At 35.8% G+C, this 16633-nt stretch overlaps 1 protein-coding gene across 4 annotated transcripts in view; it reads right to left on the reverse strand.

The window, feature by feature from the left end:
- The window catches only part of ASTN2 (astrotactin 2), a 1144107-nt gene that overhangs the window by 698873 nt on the left and 428601 nt on the right, over nucleotides 1–16633 (reverse strand). For all 4 annotated transcript variants that reach the window (XM_043982377.1, XM_043982378.1, XM_043982376.1 and 1 more), the window contains one exon: nucleotides 3465–3632. In XM_043982377.1, coding sequence (XP_043838312.1) covers nucleotides 3465–3632 — 168 coding nt within the window. The remainder of the gene's footprint in view (nucleotides 1–3464; nucleotides 3633–16633) is intronic.

Raw genomic sequence — 16633 nt, forward strand, 5'->3', positions numbered from 1 at the left:
TTCATCATACTCTAATGGTTCCATGACTTGTGACTGCTAGGGTTCCATAATCCCTGGCAAAGGCCTAACTGGGAAAACAGGGACAAAGCTGAGGGTGATATAACTCACTCATCATGGTCTAGTTTTTTGGTGTTTGTTGTGCCTTAATGCCTTTGGCAACTTAAGCCCCAGTGCATAAGACAAACACAGGATAGCAGAAACAGATATACAGATAAAGTCTCCTAGGAAATCAGACTTTCTAGAAACTCACTATTTTGACCAGTGAGGCATCATCTGACTCTCCAGTTATCTCTTCTGAGTTGTTTGTTTTTTTTTTTTTTACAATGAAGGACACTTTAGGATCAGCGATCCAGAAGCTGATTCAGCTTTTGTAGACTGATTATAGGTAGCCACTGAGATAGGGATTATACATATATACATGCATGCATGCATACATACATATATATATATATTATATATGTGTGTGTATGTGTGTGTGTATTGTGTGTGTATAAAACACTTAGCACAGTGCCCAACACATATTTGAACCTAATTGTATGTGGTAACACATACATAACCAAGTAAACTAAATAAAATGTTTTTTGGGTGATCTGTTCCTTGAGGTTTTCTCTACTACTTATACAGATAAATGAAGTTTATCTGTTTATCAGCCCATAAGGTGTGCATCATAATCAGTGGGCTCATCTTCCTGATTCAAAAGACAGATGGATCTCTCCATTTCTGACAAGTTATATCTTTTTGATATGTATGAAGGACCAGTTTGCATGGAAGTGAAAAGGACATATTTGCTTCCCTAAGACTAGTTCTCCCCTTTCACCAACCTGTCTTTATTCTGATATCCATGCTGGAATTTTATCTTATTCTGAGGGCTCTCTGTGAATCTCAGGACTGGAAGGACCCCAGATGTCTTCCAAATTAAACCCACTCTCAGCAGGACTTTGCTCACATCCCATATTCACTCTCTACTTGAAGATATCAAGTCCACTACCTCCTATGTGAAAGCTGTTTCTAATTCTATTTTGTACATTTCTAACTTTTAGGAAAATTTTCCTATATGGAGTTGAAAGTTGTCTCTATGCAATTCTACCCACTGTTTCTGGTCCTATGGCCAAGCAGAAATTGGGTCTTTTACCTCATGACAATCCTTCAACTCTTTAAAGAAAATCAACAAAATTATTTGACCCCTTAAGTATTGCATCTAAACCAGGAGTTCTTAATCTGGGCTTTTAAAACCAATGAGTTTCCAAATGAAGCACTATGGTAGTAGCAGCACACGACAAAAACTGGCATCTCCTGCTTTCTGAACACTACTTTTCTTAAGGTCTTCCTGAGCTTGAAGTCCACTTAAATTATTTTAACATTACCTATTGTCTAGTCAAATGTCCTATAACCTACATTTGAGCAGGCAACATTTTGAAGCCAAGCATAGGGCCTTATAATATTTGATTTCATCTCCTTAGATAGGATCCATTGTTGTGGTCTAACAATTAACATTTCTTTGGACCCCAATTCTGTCATCTTAACATGTTAACTACTCTTTACAGCGATGTTATTACTAAATTTAATAGTATGTCATTTATGAGCCTTAATCCAAGTCATTAACAACAACAACACAAAAGATTAAAAGAACAGGACCAAGGATAGAATTTGTGACCATCTTATTAAAAATCTCTAAAAGGTGATCCATCAACAACTATTATTTGGAAATGGTAACTTAACTTCACCATTACTCCACATCTCTTCCATTGTGTCTATTAGGTTATTTTTAAAGAAATCCAGGCACCTAGGTGGTGCAATGGATAGAATGCTGGACCTGGAGTCAAGAAGACTCATGTTTCTGAGTTCAAATCTAGCTTCAGACACTTATTAGCTTTAAATTATTTAAATTGTTAAGCAAGTCACTTAACCCTATTTGGCTCACTTTTTTCATCTGTCAAATGAGCTAGATAAGGACATGGAAAATTACTTCAATATCTTTCTTAAGAAAGTCACAAATGGGGTCATGGAAAGTCAAACACAACTGAAACTCCTGAAGAGCAGCAGCAAGAGAAATCTAGGTATCTATGTCTATGGCATTTTTCTTATCTAATAGCTTAGCAACCTTAAGGCATCATTATCTATTCATCTAGGAATTCCTCTTGGACATCCTTTTAAATAACGTAGGAATAATGAAAACAACACTACATTGGGAGTCAAAAAACCTGGGGTATAGCCTCAGTTCTGACACTAACACTGTATGACCATAATAAAAAATGTTCCCTTTCTAGGCCTCAGTTTGCACATCTGTAAACTGATCGGTCTGTACTAAATAATTTACAAAGTTCCTTCCAGCTCTAAGGTGAGATAACCTATGTTCTGACATTCTACATTCTAAGTATAACACAAAATCAAAAAAAATCCAATTCAATATTAGACTGCATTTAAGAAAAGCTCAGTTTTCAGAGAAAGGGTGATAATAGTATAAATATAATCCATTTCAGTGAGAAAACATATAGAGTATTTTGTTCAGTTCTAGGCCTCCTATTTTAGGAAAGACACTGATAAGCACATTCAGAAGAGATAGACAAGGATTATATGTGGGTTTGAGACTGTGACCTCAAAAGTTTCCTTGAAGGAGCTGGGGATGTTTGGCCCAGGGATATGTCTTCAAATATTTGAAGAGGTTTTTTGTTTGTTTGTTTGTTTGTTTGTTTGTTTTGTTTTGTTTTTACTATGGGAAAAGGGGTTATGCTGATATGCTTCTTTCATGATGCCCAAGATGGCAGAAAAAGGAATAGTTAGGGTTAGACTAGGAACAATGAAAGGACACAAGACTTCTAATGTAGTTTAGGATTGATGGGCATAAGCACCCAAAAACCACATTTCAGTTTAATGTATGGTGAAGGGTGTACTTCCTAATAATTAGTGGAATGTGCTGTTGAGAGACAGTGGGCTCCCTATCCATAGGGATACTTCAAGTGGAATATTGATAAAATTAGGTCAAGACCATTAAAGACTAGTTTCTTTTTCAGGTTATGGACTAAGGTAGATGATATCAGACATCCCAGTCAACTCCTGAGACCATTATTCTGAGCAGATTGCTTCTAGTTCTAAAGTTCTAGGTTCTGGGATCTAGTATTCTCTTTTCTTTATCCCTTTCCAGCACCAATATTCTATGATTTCATGTTTTTTCCCCTCAAATAGTAAGTCCTTAGCAAGAACAAGAGAAGAAATTTGGACCTATTGATTTTCAAGCAACAGAATAATCCATATCATATAGTGGAGTATTCAGCTGGACTTATGGCTATTAATAGTTAAAAGACTATATTATAGAATTATGAAAGATGCTATTCAGATATCTGCATTCTTGGACATATCTTTAAGCACAGGGAATGCAAACAAGTGGTACAAAAATTAATTTCTTCAGATTTTCCTTCTTCATCCCCTTTCCAATCTTGATATAGACACACTTTTTGTTGGCTTACCTGTTTCCTGATCACAGAGCTGTTCACAGGCATCAGTGGTCCTCTGCCCACATAAATCTCTTATCCAGGGAGATGTGGCATTAATCTGGTAATAAAGGGAAAGCTTGGCTGGATTTAACCAGTCGGAGATGTCCAGGTAACTCCCCTCACTCACCACAAAGCTGCTACCTGTGAGTAGACAGAAAGATACTTTACTTTTTCCAGTAGTGATGAAGATACTCTAGAAAGAAACTGACAGCTTTATGCCGAAGACAAAAATGTACATGAACACTAGACTCCTTAGAGCATTACATGATATGGATGTGTTTTCTTACTATTTTCTAGGACAACTTATATCTTTTCTCCAGGGTTAGACATGCCCACTTAACCATAATATGTATAGGCCTGTATGATATAATAGAAAGGTCTTAGATAAGTCTCTTAAACTCTTTAGCACTCATTTTCCTTATTTGTAAAGGGAAAGAGTTGAACCAAATATTTTTTAAGTATTATGAGCTTATGACTAATACAATTGCTCTTAGAATTAGAAAAAAAGTGGGGTTCAAACTTCTATTCTGCTACTTATTAACCATATGGTTTTGATGAAATCAGTCAACCTCTCAGAGCTTCAATTTCCACATCTGTGATATGGGGATAATCATATTTATAGTATCTATATCACAGGGTTATTATATAGGCAAAATGAAACAATACATTTAAAGCACCACCAAAACTTAACCCAGTGCTTGGCACATAGTAGGCCCCTAATAAGTGCTTCTTGACTTACTCACTTTGAAACCATAAAGTGTGGTACAAATGTAAGCTATTTTTATTATATGCCAACAAACACAAATACATGAGGCAGCCTGAAGATTCAAGTATGCTAACTAAGATATTTGGAGTGAGACCAAAATAGAGAACATATATAATGATGGTGGTTTTAACCTTTTTGGTATCATGGACGCCATTAACAGTCTGGTAAAGCATACTGACCCCTTTTCAAAATAATTATTGTATGTATACATTCTTTTTTGGTAATTTAGTATTTTATTATTTTCCACTTACATATAAAGATAATTTTCAACATTTGTTTTCATAGGATTTTTAGTTCCAAATTTTTCTCCCACCCTCCCTTCCCTCCCTCCTCCCAAGAAAGAAAGCAATCTAATATAGGTTATATATGTGCAATCAAATTAAACCTATTCTGCATTAGTCATATTGTGAAAGAATAAACAGAACACAAGGGAGAAACCTCAAAAAAGAAGGGGGGGAAAGCCCCAAAATAGAAAGAGTATTGTTCAATCTGCATTCATAAATCACAGTTATTTTTTCTGGATGTTGAGAACATTTTCTACCATGAAGTTCTTTGAAATTGTTTTGGACCATTGCATTCTTAAAAAGAGCCATGTCTATAACCATTGTGCATCACACAATGTTGCTGTTACTGTGAACAATTTTATCCTGGTTCTGCTCCTCTCTGTCAGCATCAATTCATGTAAGTCCTTCCAGGTTTCTCTGAACTCCTCCTACTCATCATTGCTTTTCACATCAATTTTTTAAAGCTCTGTGTTATACATTTTTTCCTCCTTCCCTCCTCAACCCTCCCTATGAAATCCAGCAATTAAGTATGTCATATATGTGCAGTTATGCAAAACATCTTCTCATTATTCAGGTTGTGAAAGAAAATAGACAAAATACCTTTAGAAAGAGGAACTAACAAAATATACTTCAATCTGTATTCAGATACCATCAGTTCTTCCTCTGTTGATAGTTTACATTTTTCATACATCCTTCTGATATCATACTGCTCATCATTTCACAGTTACTATTGCTAACTGTATTACCCTCCATCTTATTCCCTCCCCTTGATATTTGCTCTATTTTCTATATTCTTTCACCCTTCACCCTATCTTTCATGCTATCCCTCCTCAAAAGTGTTTTGCTTTTTACTGCCCCCTCCCCCAATCTGCCCTTCCTTCCTTCTCCTCTCCCCACCCCCATATCCTTCCCCTCCCACTTTGCCTCATGGCACAAAATATTACTCTACCCACTTGAGTGTCTATGTTATTCCCTCTTTGAGCCAATTCTGATGAGAGTAAACTTCATTCAATACCCTGCTCCTTCCCCATCTTCCCCTCTACTCCATAAGATTTTTCTTATTGCTTTTATGTGAGTTACTGTTCCCCAGTTTACCTCTCCCTCTCCCTTTCTTCCAGTGCATTCCTCTTATCCCTTAACTTAATTTTGAAGATGTCATCATGGGTCATCTATGTGATACAGTGGACAAAGCACAAGCCCTGGACCTATGAGATTCTGAGTCCTTATCTGGCCACAGACATAAGCCACCCCATCCTACCTGCCCCACAAAAAGCAAAGATAAACAAAAAAAATAAATGCTTACCAGTTATAATCCCTTTATACTCAATTCACACCTGTGCCTTCTAAGTTTATTCCTTTCAGCTGCCTAATACTGAGAAAGATCTTATGGGTTAGACATATTATCTTCCCATGTAGTGATGTAAACAGCTTAATCTTTTATTATCCTTCATGATTTCTTTTTCCTGTTTGCCTTTTTATACTTCTCTAAGGTCTTATTTTTGAAAGTCAAATTTTCTATTCAGTTCAGGTCTTTTCATCACAAATGCCTGAATGTACTCCTTTTCATTGAAGTCCCATTTTTTCTCCTGAAAGATTATACACAGTTTTGCTGGGTAGGTAATTCTTGGCTGTAGTCCCAGTTCCTTTGCCCTCCAGAATATCATATTCCATGCACTCTGATCCTTTAAGGTAGATGCTGCTAGATCTTGCATTATCCTTACTTTAGCTCCATAGTATTTGAATTCATTTTTTTTTCTAGCTCTTTGTAATATTTTCTCCTTGACCTGGGATCTCTGGAATTTGACTATAATATTCCTGGAAGTTTTCCTTTTGGGATCTCTTTCAGGAGGTGATTGGTGGATTCTTTTGATTTCTATTTTATTTTCTGCTTCTAGAATACCAGGGCAATTGTCCCTGATAATTTCTTGGAAGATAATGTCTAAAGTCTTATTTTGTTCATGGTTTTCAGGTAGTCAAATCATTTTCAAATGATTTCTCCTGGAATTATTTTTGTTTTTCCAAGGAAATATTTCATATTGCCCTCTTTTTTATTCAGTTGGATTTGCTTTACTGTGTCTTGGTTTCTCATAAAGTCACTACCTTCCATTTGTTCAATCCTAATTCTTAGGCAATCATTTTCTTCAAAGAGCTTTTTTATCTCCTTTTCCATTTGACTTTTCAAGCTTTTGACTCTTTTTCTCATGACTCTCCTGCATTACTCTCATTTCTCTTTCCTTTCTTTTCTCCATCTCTCTATATCTTCCTTCTATGTCTCCTACTTTCTCTTCAAAGTCACTTTTGAGTGCTTCTATGTCCTGAGACCAATTCATATTTTTCTTGGAAGCTTTGGATGTTGGAGTTTTGACTTTGTTATCTTCTTCCAAGGGTAAATTCTGGTCTACTGCACCCCCAAAGAAATTTTCTATTTTCTGCTGCTTTCTCTGCTTACCCATCTCAACCCAGAAGCAGATATCTGATCAAAATCTGATTCTCTATGGTCAGAAGCTTGGTGTGCCTATACCCATCCCCCACTGGTCTGCCACCACTTGAGTTTGGCCCACTGGTTCAGAACCAGGTTGATTTGCCCCAACTCCAGCAGAAACAGCAGCCACTTCACCCCACCCAACCAATGAACTCCCTCATCAGTCCAGTAGCTGAGCCTCAGAAGAAGCCACTGGCTCTAAAGACTCTGAGACACTGGAGGCATGGGCTGTTCCTGGGCTGGGTCTGGACCATGTGCTGAGCTAATCTCTCAACTCAATCAGCAGGTGTCCCAGTTGCCATCTTTGTCTGGAAAATATTCGCACTCTGTTCTTATGTGAGTTAGGCTGCTCTGGGTATTGTTTTATAGCATTACTTTGGGGTGAGTAGATGGGTATATCAGGAGCTTGTGTGAGTCACAGCATCTCCTCTCCCATCTTTGGTTGTCTACATTCTTAACTGAAGGAAATGCTAGATTTCTTTTAAAGATTAGTGAAAATAAAGATGTAATTTTTCCCTTCCAAGTTCATAGATTTCCCTTAAATACCTCCATGTACTCAGGAGTCTATAGACCACAGTTTGAGAATTCTTAATCTAAAAGAAAGAGAAGTTAATCTATAGGCATTCAAGGTCAGCCAACCAACCACTCCAGTTCAGCTCTGAATATGTTTCTAAGTTTCCTGGCATCCAAGGCAAAAAGGTAAACCTGTTGGCTTACAGTTTTCATTTTCTGACCACAGATATGCACTTAGTAACTGTTCAATAAATGTTCTTTACATAAATGAATACATGGCAAGGACTCAATAATAAGCCCTGGGATCACCTTGGGAACTCAATCTCATTTCACAAAAAGAACGAGATTTTTCTTTGCCTGTGCTTCAGAATCCCCCATGTTTTCCTTGGACCCTCTTTTCATCTGTTTGGCTCAGTACCAAATGTATCTTTCTGTTGTCTCCTCACACCTCTTTCTCCAGAGAGCAGTGATTCTAAGATGAATCCATGCCCAAATCTCTCCTTTAAAACTGTGATGTTTCTTTATTTTTAAAATGTATTTTTCTCTCCCGCTGGCTTGTGGGAATATGCATCATCTAATTAGCCAAATAGATTTTCGGTTCAACCCAATCATTTCCTTATCTAACATCTGAAGCCCAGCATTGCTCAGGGGACTGCACAGACGCTGAGGTCCTCATTAACTCTGATCTTCAATTACATTGATTATAAGACTGCTTCTGTAATTGTGCAACATAGATCAAGGGTTAGTGGAGGAACTTTTGCCATCCTTTGGTGTTTTCTATGAAGCCAAAGGCATATAGACCACCAAAGAAACTGAGAAGTACAGATGGGAGCTAAAAATACCAAGGCAGAAGGTGTCACCAGACTAAATTTCCTAGAAAACCAGATAACAATAAGTGATTCTCTATTATAATCATGTCAGGTAAAGAGAGATTTCAAAAGAAAGCTCTTGGTTTCAGAAATGAATTGGAACTGTGAAGGGGAAGATTACATGGTAGAGGTATTTTCATAAATGAAGTTAAGAGATTTGTCAAATCTAATTCTTGTACTTCTTCATGAGGTAAAGGAAGGAAAGATGGAATTCTTCCCATTATACTATTCCTCAATTTAGCTCCCATCTATCAGAGGTTTGAGACTGAAATCTAGGAGAAAAAATGACTCCCACTATATCATTAAGATAGCTTACTTCCTCCCACACACACATAAAATAGTCAAATTAATGAGACATCCAGGAAGAAAAGAATCCTGATGGAGTTCCAATTCAATTCAATTCAATTAACATTTATTGATCACTTATTATATGCAAAGCATTCTGCTAAGCATAAGACAAACAAAAACAAAAACAAAAAATCATTCCCTATCCTCAAAGTGCTTATTTTTATTGCTAAATCAGCCAAATTAATAATAATAATGATAATAATAATAATCAAAAATGTTACAGCAAGAGGGGACTTTAGAAATAGTCTAGTCAAATTTGAAAAAGATGAAGAGTAAAGAGAAAATAAATAGAGGAACAATTTATACAATAATGGCAACATTGTAAATAGAAAGACTTAAGACCTGTGATCAATCAGTGACCAAGCATTATTCCAGAAGACTGAAAAGAATATATACTACTCAGGTCCTGATGGAGAGGGTATGGATACAAGACACTGAAGAAGACGTATGTTTTTGGACATGATTAATGTGGAACTTTGTTTTGCGTAATTATGCACATTGGTTACAAAGGTTTGACTTTTCTTTTTCTCTTTCCAAATAAGGGGTGGATGTATGGGAAGGATAAAGGATAAATGCATTATAGGGGTGAGGGGAGTTCAAAAGGAAAAATCATCCAGTCCAATTCTTTGATTTTAAAGAGATTACATTACTTGAAGACTGTCACAAAACCAGTGAGTAGCAGAGTCATATCTAAGTAGGCTTAGTGTCTAGAGGTTTTCTGACTCTCAGCCCATGACTACTGTGCCAACAATGGTATTTTGATACTCAGATGAATCTCTGATCTCCTTCAAATGGGTACCTGCTTCCATATGTGTAGATCACAGTCCATCCATTCCTCCTCAGACTATATGAATCATGTCCATATCTTCCTGTAAATACTCTACAGATAATCTATTCAGTCACTGGAAATCCTGCCTTAGATATTTTAATATTTTAATGATATTGGCACAACACTAGACCTATCCAAATGTTTTGCCAGTCATAAGAATGACCTGCCTTTATATTTTGTTAGCCATACATGTCCTTAATGGTGACTTTTGCACAAATTAGTGAATACAAGTGATTCTTAGTTTTATACTTTAGGGTACTACATCCATTCACTGATCTTTCAATTACTTGCAATTTTTAATTTTCTAGAAATCATATTCCTTAATTCACAGCCATGCAACATAACAAGGAGGTGCTTGATAACAAAAAGATGGTCTTTTCTGCTATCAATTGGGGAAATGGATAAACATGAATGCAGTGGAATATTGTGTGTTATAATAAATGACAAATATGATGTATATGGAGAAGCATGGAAAGATTTACATGAATTGATGTAGAATGACATAAGCAGAGTCAAGAAAGTGATATACACAACGAAACTTATAGTAATGAAACTATAGCAATGTAAATGGAAGGAACTACAACTACAAGACAACTGAAAGTGAATATATCAAAATTACAAAGAACAAGCTTAGCCCCAAAGAAGAGAAAGGAGGAAACACTTTTGCTGCAACCCCCACTCTTTTGCAGAAATTTTGGGGTCCACAAGTATGGAAATTTTCATATATTTAAAATGTTGATGTATTGATTGCCTTTGCTGATTGCTCATACCTTCCTGCTTGTCTTCCTTTGTGATATTCTTTAGCTTTTCAATGGCCTTTTTAATCAAACGTGCCCTTTGATTACTAAACACCTCATTCCAGATGTGGTCAACAAGAACTGATGTGGTCAAGAATGGGACTATCACCTCCCTATTACTGGACTTACTAATCTTGCCTTCTAATTCTTTCAATGTCCAAGAAAGGAGTTCATCTGGGCAAGGTGCTTTGAGTTCATCAAAGTCATGTGGGAGCCCTCTTAATATTTCCTTACCTTGGGAATAAACTCCCTGATATTTATTTTTGTCTGTTTTTTCCAGTATAAAGGCCAATTCTTTTTCACTAAGCACCAAAAGAAACAGATCTCTGAACAGCTCTCTGCCTGCTCTGCTTTCATATTTTCATAAAAGATGTCCTTAATGTATATGTAGGCCATCATTAAAAAGATTTTATAGAGGTAAAAAAGGTCAACATAGGTTCAGTGGTGGCTGGTGACTAGTTACCTTTTCACATTTGAGGCAGGAGGAGGCAAAAGCAAATGTTGACCACTGTTTTAATTGTTTGATATATTTTGAAAATGTTCCCTGAGTGTGCCTCTATAAATTTTCACATCAAGAACAGGTTTCTTATGCTTGTCTTTTGTCTGTGCCAGATGCTCTTTTTTCTTTCCATTTCCTCCTATAGTTCATTGAGAACTAAGTTGTGAAAGTTGAAATATGGTGATTCCATAGTAATTAATGATGAGAATCAGTTATGAAATGCTGGCAAAACTTTTCCCTTTCCCTCTATTTTCTGTGTTCTTTTAAGTGTGGTGTATAAATGCTCCAAGGATAACATCATTCACTTGGGCTTAATTTCAAGATTTCTATAGGTTTCTTTTTTAACTTTCCTTTTTTATAAACTATTGTGTGAGGTGCTATCAGTAATCTGTTATTCTCTTCTGTAATATTTAGGAATTTCTACTCTAAATACACTTTGACCATAAATTCTCTCTCCATAAGGTTTTCAAGAAAGTAAAATATCTGCTGGAATCCTTTAGTCTCCTTCTTTTGGCAACTATATTGATACAGGATTAACATCTATGAAAAATAGTGTCAGTGGGAATTAATTTCTTTACTTTTATCCATTCCCTTTATTTTATTCAACAGCTTGTTTAACTATATCCAGTAAGAGTTATTGTAATTGAATTCAGTGCCTTCTTATCATTAGTCTAACTTCTCATTTTGTATTGATTCTTTGATATCGTTGGTCAGTGATATGGCTCTACACGGAGAAGTGATTGTCAAATGACTCCTCTGTTAGTATTCATTCATTTATTTTCTGTTACGATACAGTCAACTTCAGGTGTGTGTGTGTGTGTGTGTGTGTGTGTGTGTGTGTGTGTGAAAGAGAGTCATAGAGAGAGAAACAGAGAGACAGAGACAGAGATTTAGTAATTTTGTTCAATGCTAACCATGCCTATCATCTTCTTAAAGACTATATTTACTCTAAAACATGTTTTACAAAATAATTTCCCCCATCTTTCCCACATTGCCATCACTAAGAATCCATCAATCAACATTCATCTAGTAAGTACTTACTATGTGAGCACTATGCTGTTGATCTCATTTGAAGAATATTGCTAAATTATTGATAGTATTTCTCAACAAATAATGACACAGATATTGCAGTAATATTTGTGGTAGTTTTTTTTTCAAAAAGTGAGAAGACCAAGTGTCCTGTGTATTAGGGTTTCTTGTCCTTGGGCACATAATGAAATATGAGCCATTCCTTGGGAGTTGATAAGCACTCCCTTACTCTCTGCAACTTGATAGGCTGTAACTGATGGCTTGTTTGAGCTGAGGAGTTCTGAGATGCAGTAGGCTAGACCAGTTGATTGTCCAAAGTAAGTCTGGCACCAATATGGTGACCCCTCCAGAAGTGCGAGACTGCTAGGCTGACTAAGGAGGGCAAATCATCTCAGGTAGGAAACTGAGAAAGTCAAAGTTCCCCTTCCAATCTGTAGTGAATCTGGCTTATAAATACACTCTGCTCTAGCATTCTGGACAAAATAGGAAGAAGCAGTCTAGAACAAACAAAGGCTATACCACTTGTTATTCCTATTTGTATAGTGCTTTAGGCAGATAACTTTTCTTACAAGTTATGAGGGAGGTAATACAAATGTCCTCATTTTATGAATGAATAAAATTGAGGCTAAAAGGGGGGAAGTGATTGGCCTAGAGGAACAGAACCAGTAAGTATAGCTCTTGGAACTCTAAACATTCTTGTGACTCCAACATCATAGTTCTTATGTATCAGTTTGCTGCCTTTCTAGATTACACGATTACACAGCCTGTCCAACTCATGCTCAAATGATTAGATTGTGGTGAACTATGAAACATCAGGGAGTTATACTGTCCTGAAGCAAGAATGGGTCCCCACAGTTGTGAAGTCTCAGAATCTGAGTTGGAAAGGACTTCAGAGAACAGATACCTAAGGAAGAATATCTTTAAATATCCCTGACAAGTAGGCATCCATCTTCCATTCAAAGTTCTTGCTTATGAGAAACAACCCCTTAGCTTCTGAGGGGAACCTCTTCCACTTTGGAACATCTTTTAAGGGAAATCCATTTCTGCAGAGTCTACAGAATGCTTTCCCTTTGCAGCCACACAGAAAAAGAAATATATACATAAATGGGAATATATGTATATGTATATATACATATATATGAATATACATACAGATTTTAATATTGTTGTGAACTTCTTTCAAGTCCTTTCCTTTCCTTGCTAAAATTTACATGTTCTTTGGATGAATTTTTTCTCACCAAACTGCTGATATTCTTATAGACCTGTTAAAATTTGTAACTATTTCTCCTAAACTTTGGCACCAAATATTTAATGTAATTCTCCAGATGGAATCTCAAGAGCACAGAAGACAGTGGGATGATCACCTTCTTTACTCTGTAAGCTGTGCTTATCGATATAGAAGGGAATCCCTACAATCTCAGACATAATAATTGCTAGCATTTATATGGCACTTTAAAGTTTATAAAACACTTTACAAATATAATCTCATTTTATTCTTGCAACCTTGGGAGGTAGGTACTAAAATAGTGCCCATTTTACAGTTGAGTACACTGAAAAAGGAAGAGGTTAAGTGACTAGCTCAGTTTCACACAGGTAGTAAGTGTCTGAGATCATATTTAAATGTAGTCTTCTAGCACTTTATCAGTTATACCCCCTACCTGCATATAAAAGAAGCGCTGTGTGTATTTTTGCCCTGATTATATAAATTCCAGAGAGAATATTGTCTTCAATTCTAGAAACCAGAAGTACATGGATGAGCTAAAAAACTTTCAGAGGAGAGTAACCAAATGATGAAAGACTTCAAGTCCATGTCATTTGAGGATGAATTGAAGGATTTAGAGATGTTAAGCCTGGGGAAGAGAAGATTGGGCAGGGTAGGGTGATCATGAAGGTTGACATAAAAATCACTTGAAGGGTTATGAGCTTGAATATGATTCAACTTTTCCTATCTGACCCCAGAAGGCAAAATTATAAAAAATGGAAAAAAGGGGGGAATGTAGGCATGTTTTGAGGGGAAATAACAAACTACCTAAAAACTAGAGCTATGCCAAAGTTTATGGCATTGCTTTGGGATGTAATAACAGCTTCCTGATTCAAGGACTTCAAGCAGAGGCTTTACAACTTCTGTTATTGAGAATTTTGTAAAGGTGATTCTTTATGGGATAGTAATTTGCATATATAGTCACCCATGTGTCACTGGAGACTGAACTTTTATGATTCTATGATTCTGTGTCATAACACATATTGATGTATTTGATAGAAAATCTCACGGTGAATGGACTATCAGACCAACGTAAGATCATTTCTCATGTCTCATGATGGGAAGGAGGTATATCCCACATGACAAAACTGACGTCTCAAAGCATCAACCCAGAGGCTTCCTAAACCTACAAGACCTAAAATCCCTTCAGGCCAGTGTTTGGTATTCATCCTCTCCTTTCTCTCACCTCAAATTGAGATCAAAGTTTGACTGGCAGAGACTGCCACAGAAGTTCATGAGCCTCATATATCCCAGGGTCTTACCTTCAAAGTTAAGTGATGCTGTTTGAGTCTGGACAAAAAAACCTTGGAATTTTGACATTTCTATTTTTTCCTTCTAGCATAAAGCAGTTTGGCAATGAATGAGGTAACAGGGGGGAAGAACAAAGAAAGAAAATACAGCTCATAGTTCTTTGTATTTTTTTCTGAGAGAGATTAAAGTAACATTTTAAAAATGTTTAACTTTAGAAGTTGTTTATATATATATATATGTGTATATATATATATATATATATATATATATATATATATATATATATATTTGCTCTTTCTCTTTGAGATACTTTATCTAGATGGTCTCTCACTGTTAAGCTTAAATTTTAATCCAAGATTACAGTTACTGAAATGAATGCACTGGCAAGTGGAACCCAAAATTCTAAGAATCTTGAACTTCACTGGCCTCCAACATCTGGAACCCCTGTCCTCTAACTTATCTCTTCTTAACATAATGTTAAAACATTAAAAGTATCCAGAGTCTTTTATATTGCCTACCATTACTTTAAATGGAATTTCTCTTTCTATCTCTTGCTGCTGGACTTTGTTGGTCATGTATAGAAATGCTGATGATTTGTGTGGATTTATTTTATATCCTGTTACTTTGCTAAAGTTGTTGTTTCAAGTAATTTTTGAGTTGATTCTCTAGGATTCTCTAATTATACCATCATATCATCTGCAAATAGTGATAGTTTTGTTTCCTCATTGCCTATTCTAATTCCTTTAATTCTTTTTTCTTCTCTGATTGCTAATGCTAATATTTCTAGTACAATATTGAATAATAAAGGTGATAATGGACATCCCTGTTTCACCCCTGATCTTATTGGAAAGGCCTCTAACTTCTCTACATTACATATGATGCTTGCTGATGGTTTTAGGTAGATACTGCTTATCATTTTAAGGAAAGCTCCACCTATTCCTAAGCTCACTAGTGTTTTTATTAGGAATGGGTGCTGTATTTTGTCAAAAGCTTTCTCTGCATCTATTGAGATAATCATATGTTTTGGTTAGTTTTCTTATTGATGTGGTTGATTATGTTAATAGTTTTCCTAATGTTGAACCAGCCCTGCATTCCTGGTATAAATCCCACCTGGTCATAGTGTATTATCCTGGTGATCACTTGCTGTAATCTCCTTGCTAATATCTTATTTAAGATTTTAGCATCAATATTAATTAGGGAAATTGGTCTATAATTTTCATTCTCTGTTTTTGTTCTGCCTGGTTTTGGTATCAACACCATATTCGTGTCATAAAAGGAATTTGGCAGAACTCCCTCTTAACCTATTTTTCCAAATAATTTGAATAATATTGGAATTAATTGTTCTTTAAATATTTGGTAGAATTCACTTGAAAACCCATCTGGCCCTGGAGATTTTTTCTTAAGGAGTTAATTAATGACATGTTCAATTTCTTTTTCTGATATGGGCTTATTACGAATTTTATTTCCTCTTCAGTTAACCTGGGTAGTTTGTATTTTTGTAAATATTTATCTATTTCATTTAGATTGTCAAATCTATTGGCATACAGTTGAGCAAAATAGTTCCTAATTATTGCTTTAATTTCTACATCACTGGTGTTGAAATCATCCCTTTCATTTTTAAAAAAAATTTTTTTTGGTGAGGCAATTGGGGTTAAGTGACTTGCCCAGGGTCACACAGCTGGTAAATGTTAAGTGTCTGAGGCAGGATTTGAACTCAGATGCTCCTCACTCCAGGGCTGGTGCTCCATCTACTGTGCCACCTAGCTGCCCCACCCCTTTCATTTTTGATACTGGTAATTTGGTTTTCTTCTTTCTTTATTTTTTTAATCAAATTAACCAATGGTTTATCTATTTCATTGCTTTTTTTCATAAAACTAGCTCTTGGTTTTATTGATTAATTCTATAGCTCTTTTGCTTTCAATTTTATTAATTTCTCCTTTAATTTTCAGAATTTCTAATTTAGTATCTAATTGGGGATTTCTAATTTGTTCCTTTTCTAGCTTTTTAAGTTGCATGCCCAATTCATTGATCTCCTCTTTCTCTTTTTTTATTGATGTAAGCATTTAGAGATATAAAATTTCCCCTAAGCACTGCTTTGGCTGCATCCTATAGATTTTGGTATGTTGTCTCGTTATTGTCATTGTCTTGGATGAAATTATTGATTGTTTCTATGATTTGTTGTTTGACCCACTCATTCTTTAGAATGAAATTATT

This window comes from Dromiciops gliroides, chromosome 2 (assembly GCF_019393635.1).
Source record: "Dromiciops gliroides isolate mDroGli1 chromosome 2, mDroGli1.pri, whole genome shotgun sequence".
Lineage (NCBI taxonomy): Eukaryota > Metazoa > Chordata > Mammalia > Microbiotheria > Microbiotheriidae > Dromiciops > Dromiciops gliroides.